The sequence below is a fragment of the Nanorana parkeri genome, unplaced genomic scaffold, assembly GCF_000935625.1.
Source record: "Nanorana parkeri isolate BGI_ZX_2015 unplaced genomic scaffold, ASM93562v1 scaffold1854, whole genome shotgun sequence".
NCBI lineage: Eukaryota > Metazoa > Chordata > Amphibia > Anura > Dicroglossidae > Nanorana > Nanorana parkeri.
The window spans coordinates 230,554-236,943 of record NW_017308122.1 but is presented as its reverse complement, the minus strand read 5'-3'; the positions used below and the strand labels follow the sequence as shown (position 1 = coordinate 236,943).

Sequence of the window (6,390 nt, the reverse complement as noted above, 5' to 3'; positions counted from 1 at the left end):
GACCGGTGGAGGAACCATTCCTCTGCGTCAGGGGGCGGCCTGCGGGTGCTCCTGAGTGTTTCGGGGTCGGTCTGAGGTCCTGGTGCTGGCGGAGGCTTTTGGCCTCTGGCGCTGCTGGCCGCTCGGTTCCGTTCGCGGGGGCCGCTAATCGAGCCCCCGGCTTCGTTTGCGGCCTTCTCGGAGGCTGAGGCCGCCATCTTTGGTGTGGGCGCGTGCGCCCTCGGCCTGACGTCACTTCCGGTGTGCCGCTTCTGGGTCCCTTTACTTGCGCGTCACCCGGCCGGATCGGTCTTTCACGCCGGGACGCGTCGGGTGAGGACGCACTGGGACACTGGGAGTTCAGGTGATGTAGGAGGGTCATCTGCCTGCAGGTCTGTTGCTAGTGGCAACTGCGGCAAAAGGCCTAGGGGCGGTGTCTGCTGGGGTCTCCCTACTTGCCTGGGGCTCTGGTTTGGCATATATTTGCCGGGGACATGGATTGTGGGGACAAACTGACCGCAGTGCCCTGTGAGGGCTGCGGCCTCTCTTCAGGGACCTCTCCCACATCCCCCCCTTTGCGCAGCCTGTGCTTCTGCGCCCCTCTCCCAGTCTCCCTTGGTGTCTGCAGGGTCTTTGGGGGGGTCCGCTGGCGCAATGTTATCCTTGGAGGCTTTTTCCTCCACCATGGACAGTTTTTTGTGTCCTGTATGGAGCGCGCGCTGTCGCAGCGCCCCCCACGGAAGCGCGCTTTGCCGGCCCCCTCACCGGTCCTTTCTGGGGATTCTGAGGAAGAGGGGGAAATTTCTGCTGCGGCCGCGCAGCACGACCAGGGGGACTCCTCTCAGGCGGAGTCTGGTAGTGACGACGAGTCGGGAACCGCCCTTATGGTCCAGGAGCGTGAATTGGTCACTGCCTTGGTTCGTGGATCCGCCGGTTTCTCGCCTGAACAAGGCTACGGTCATCCCGGTGGAGGATTCGCCTTCCTTTCGGGATCCCTCGGATAGGGAGGCGGTGGCGCGTACTATGTACTCGGTTTCCGGGGCTCTGCTGCGCCCCGTGTTGGCTTCGGCCCTGGTCTCCCAGACTTTGACTGAGTGGATGAAGATGCTGCGTCAGGGTCTTGCGGAGGAGAACGTGTCTCCTGCTTATGTCGATCTGACGGAGCAGGTGGTGCAGGGTCTGCAATACTTGTGTAATTCGGCCCTGGATGCGGCCCCGTTGGTTTCGAAGCTATCTGTGTCGGCGGTTACTCTTCGGCGCCTCCTCTGGCTTAAATGCTGGTCGGCTGACCAGGCTTCCAAGAAGGCTCTGACGGAGCTCCCCTTTACGGGGGAGCGTCTGTTCGGGGCTACCTTGGATGAGATCATTAAGGATCTGACAGGCGGTAAGAGTACCTTCCTGCCTCAGTCGAAAAAGCCCAGGGACCAGCGGCGGAAGCCTGGTCCTTTTTCCGCTCACAAGCGGCTTTTTTGTCCGTCATGGCCGCAGCCCAGGAATGCCAAGCCCCAGGGTAAGCCCCCCTCGGCATGAAGACCTGCCCCCATCCCGGGATTCCAGGGTGGGGGGACGTCTTCGGCTCTTTGCGGGCCGCTGGCTGTCCCGCGTCTCCGACACCTGGGTGCGGGAATTGGTGTCCTTGGGCTACAAAATCGAGTTTCTGTCGCGTCCCGAGGAAAAGTTTTTTTTTCCCTTCCAACATCCGTCTCCCTCCACAGCGCCTGGCGGACCTTCATGGCGCGGTGGCGGGTCTTTTGTCCCAAGGGGTGGTGATTCCGGTTCCCTCCTCGGAGAGGTTCAGAGGATTTTACTCAAACCTGTTCACGGTGCCAAAGAAGGATGGGGTTCGTCCCATCCTGGACCTCAAGCGGTTGAACGTCTTTGTGCGCGTTCGCCGGTTCCGGATGGAATCGATCCGCTCTGTGGTGGCGTGTCTTCACCAGGGGGATTTCATGGCCTCCCTCGACATCAAGGATGCCTACCTTCACGTTCCTGTTTGTACCTCCCACCAACGCAACCTTCGCTTTGTGGTGGGGGACGACCATTACCAGTTTGTCGCTCTGCCCTTCGGTCTGGCGTCGGCACCTCGGGTGTTCACCAAGGTGTTGGCCCCGATCTTGGCCCTGTTGCGTTTGTCGGGGGATCTCAGTGGTAGGGTACCTGGACGACCTGCTGAAGGCGGAGTCTCATTCCTCTCTGGTGGCGGATCTGGCGATCGCCGTACGGTCATTGGAGGAGTTCGGCTGGCTCCTGAACTTCCAGAAGTCTTGCCTGGTACCGACCACTCGGTTGGAGTATCTGGGGTTGATTCTGGACTCCACCTCGGCGCGGGTTTTTCTACCCCCCGAGAAGCTTCTGAAGCTTCGCTCGCATGTGGCGCTACTGCAGACACGTCGATGGTCAACGATCCGGTCTTGCATGCAGGTCCTGGGCCTCATGGTGGCTTCCTTCGAAGCGGTGTCTTACGCTCAGTATCACACGCGGGTTCTGCAGAGGACCATCTTGTCGCTGTGGGACAAGTCCCCCTTGTCGCTGGACCAGGCGGTTTAGTTGTCTCGGGGGGCGAGGGCCTCCCTGGTCTGGTGGCTTCGGTCTCCGTCCCTGGTGTTGGGCAAGTCCTTCCTTCCCATTCACTGGTCGCTGGTCACCCACGGATGCCAGCCTGTTGGGCTGGGGTGGAGTCTCAATCGGCGGGTCGATCGGTTCGTGGCCAGGACCCAGGATGCTTGGGCGGATGTGGTGGACGCCCTGGTGGCGCCGTGGGATTGCTACGGTCTGATTTACGCATTCCCTCCACTGTATCTGTTGAGTCTTCTTCGCAGGGTCACGGAAGGCGTCCCGGTCATCCTCGTGGCTCCGGATTGGCCGAGGAGGGTGTGGTACGCAGATGTGGTTCGGTTAGTGGCGGATGTCCCCTGGCGTCTGCTGCTCAGTCCAGATCTTCTGTCTCGGGGTCCGGTGTTCCATCGGTCTTTACCGTTGTTGGCTTGACGGCGTGGCTATTGAGAGCCAGGTGTTGAGGGATCGTGGTCTCTCGGATGCGGTTATCTCTACGATGTTGCGGGCTCGCAAGCCTGTGTCACGACGGATTTACCATCGAACGTGGAAGGCTTATTTTGCCTGGTGTGAGTCGGTGGGATTTCCGCCTCGTTTGTTTTCCGTTGCCAGGATCCTCGCCTTTTTACAGCGGGATGTGGATCAGGGTTTGGCCTTGAGTACGATCAAGGGCCAGATTTCGGCCTTGACTGTCCTTTTTCAACGGCCGATAGCTTCCAACGCCTTCGTTCGCACTTTTGTGCAGGGGGTCACGCGTATCGTTCCCCCTGTTCGCTCCCCGTTGCCGCCGTGGGATTTGAATCTGGTGCTCTGTGTTGCAGGAATCTCCCTTTGAGCCTCTGCGTGACATTCCGATTCTGACTCTCTCAAAAAGTGGCCTTTTTGGTGGCGGTCACCTCTATCCGCAGGGTTTCGGAATTGGCGGCTCTCTTGCTCGTCCCCGTTGCTGGTGGTGCATCGGGACAAGGTGGTTCTGCGGCCGTCTTTCTTGCCGAAGGTAGTTTCGGCTTTCCATCTCAATGAGGACATTGTCCTGCCTTCCTTGTGTCCAAAGCCTGTCCACAGGAAGGAGAAGGCGCTGCACTGTCTGGACGTGGTCCGCGCCATCCGGGTTTATTTAAGTGCTACGGCTGCGTTTCGGGAATCTGATTCCCTGTTTGTCGTTGCAGATGGCCCCCGGAAGTGCCATCCGGGTTTATTTAAGTGCTACGGCTGCGTTTCGGGAATCTGATTCCCTGTTTGCCGTTGCAGATGGCCCCCGGAAGGGCCAGGCTGCCTCGTCGGCTACCATCTCTCGATGGATTCGCGACACTGTCTCTCAGGCGTATGCTATTAAGGGGCGTGAGCCTCTTTCTGTTACGGCCCATTCTACAAGGGCTGTTGGGGCATCTTGGGCTTTTCGTCATGGTGCCTCCGTTTCTCAGGTTTGTAAGGCCGCGACTTGGTCTTCTGTTCACACCTTTGCCAAGTTTTAGAAGGTGGATGTTTTGGCATCTGCGGATGCTGGTTTGGAGCACAGTAATCCCACGGTCATTGAACCAGGTTTTGGTGCTTTTGGCAGTGTGGGCAGGTGCCAAGTCCTGCTGGAAAATGAAGTCAGCATCCCCATAGAGCTCGTCTGCGGAAGGAAGCAGCCCCTCTCCGCTTTGATACATCACTTTGGGAACATCCAACTTCTTTTGCAATTACCTTTTTTGAGGCTTTCCCTCCTTTTATGGAGGGTGTCAATGATGGTTTTCTGCACAACTGTCAGGTCAGCAGTCTTTCCCATGATTGTGATTCCTACTGAACCAGACTGAGACCATTTAAAGGCTCAGGAACCCTTTGCAGGTGTTACGGCTTAATTAGCTGATTAGAGTGGGACACTTTGAGCCTAGAATATTGCACCTTTTAACAATATTCTAATTTTCTGAGATTGTGGATTTGGGGTTTTCAAGAGCTGTAAGCCATAATCATCACAATTATGACAAATCACGGCTTGAACTATCTTGCTTTGCATGTAATGAGTCTATCTCAGATATTAGTTTCACCTTTTAGTTGCATTAGTGAAATAAATGAACTTTTGCACGATATTCTAATTCGAGTTTCACCTGTATATCGACAAAAACCTCCAATATAGCCCTCTAGTACTAGGAGATGCCCGGGGACAAAAAAATATGTAAAACATTATTAATATTGCATATAATTTACTACTTGGGAGAGGAGAGAGACTGACAAGTCGCAACTCTCTGCAGGGAGAGGATCGGAAAATAAATCGGCTATGTGTGTTCGCTGACTTCCCAATCAATAGAGCCAACCTGTGGCCGCTTCACTGTCACAGGACGGCTTGAATTATGGGGATGAGCGTTTGTCACTCACCCCATAATTTTCCTTTTAAGGCTAAAGGAGTATACAAGTGTACAGTAATGTGGGTGTGCCAATTACACACCTAATTTGACAGGAAAATTACTACACCTCTAAATGCTAAGACTTAAAATGTGGTAATCTAATGCATTTTAAAATCTGCAAAATGTGGCTACACAAACCTTTTCTATTTTCCATTTAGGGTGACTTTAAAGCGCAGAAAGAAGTGATTTGGGCAGTGACAAATTACACAAGTGGAGGCACTGTAGAGCAAGTTGTACAGCTGGTCCATTGTGGGGTGCTGGAACCACTGCTTTGTCTCCTTACTGTCAAGGACAGTAAAACAATACTGGTTATCCTAGATGCTCTTTCTAATATATTTCTGGTAAGTTTCCATTAGCTAAGTATATTCAAAAAGAAATGTAGTGTCTTTGCATGTAGATTTCTGATTGGGGTAAATTTATAAAATATTGGATCGGAGTTTCCGTACTGAGAACTTGCAGCCAGGTGATGAGTGCAATTCTGTAATGTGTTGTGACAAGAAAAGGTAAACGCACTGAAAGACTTCCACTGACTGTGTATGTAGCCAAATCCATAAACTTAATGTGACACATGCCTTAAACTGAACACAATGCAAAATCCAAACTGATCTAGTAAGGACCTGAAACACAAACCAGTTTTGCAACATGAATCCATGAATAATTTTAAACATTGCTGAAGTTCACAAATTATAAATCTGTTTTTAAATGCCAAGTGTTTCCTTTCCTAGCAGAATTGAACATCTCAGAGAAACCTTTTTCTTATTGCCCTTTCTTCCCATGTTTTGCCTATTTACTTCTCCCCCTTCCTCCACAGCTGCCTTTTTTTTAATCTGCACCCTCTGTTTAGAATTTCAAAAGATGCACCCCAAGTCTGCACAGTGCATGTTTGGGACTTGACCTGCAGCTAGTCAATAGTGGGAGGGGGCTGTACAATAGAAGGTGAAATAAAAGGCAGAATAAAGGGAGGCCATAATTCAAAGTGGGTAACTATGGCAAGAGTACGTGGTGTGGGGCAGTAAAAGCACTCTGTGGGTACACTCACTTTGTGCAATGGCACTTGTATTGGTTTTAGTCGTTTTATCTTTAAGTACCTGAATTAGTGTTGGGAGCCATGGTCATGTCTTTCGACTCCATACTCAGACCTTGGATACACAGTACATTTTCCCTGGTGCCAACACTGTTATAAGGGTATTGGTTCCTCAAATGTATTGGTGTAAAAGGGGTTCTGTTTTTTTCTTGTCTATCATTTTTATGACCCTCTGTGGGTGTGGTGGGGCAGCCTGCCCTTTAACTCTTTGACCTGCTGAATTCAGGGATCATGGCTACGTTTTAACTTTGGATCTTAATGCACAGGGTCTCAAACCCAGGAGACTGCAAGTACTGTAATATTTGCTTATGCACATGATACATCTTCTGTTTCTTTAGGAAACTCAGCTGAAGGTCTGCTGGCTCCCCTCCCTAGGTCCTGCCACTA

The 6,390-nt window shown here is 52.7% G+C and overlaps 1 protein-coding gene across 1 annotated transcript in view; it reads left to right on the top strand.

Moving 5' to 3' along the window:
* KPNA7 (karyopherin subunit alpha 7) overlaps nt 1–6,390 on the top strand; it is a 30,018-nt gene that overhangs the window by 16,155 nt on the left and 7,473 nt on the right. Inside the window, exon 8 of the mRNA XM_018571853.1 lies at nt 5,078–5,260. Within this exon, the coding sequence (XP_018427355.1) occupies nt 5,078–5,260 (183 nt within the window). The remainder of the gene's footprint in view (nt 1–5,077; nt 5,261–6,390) is intronic.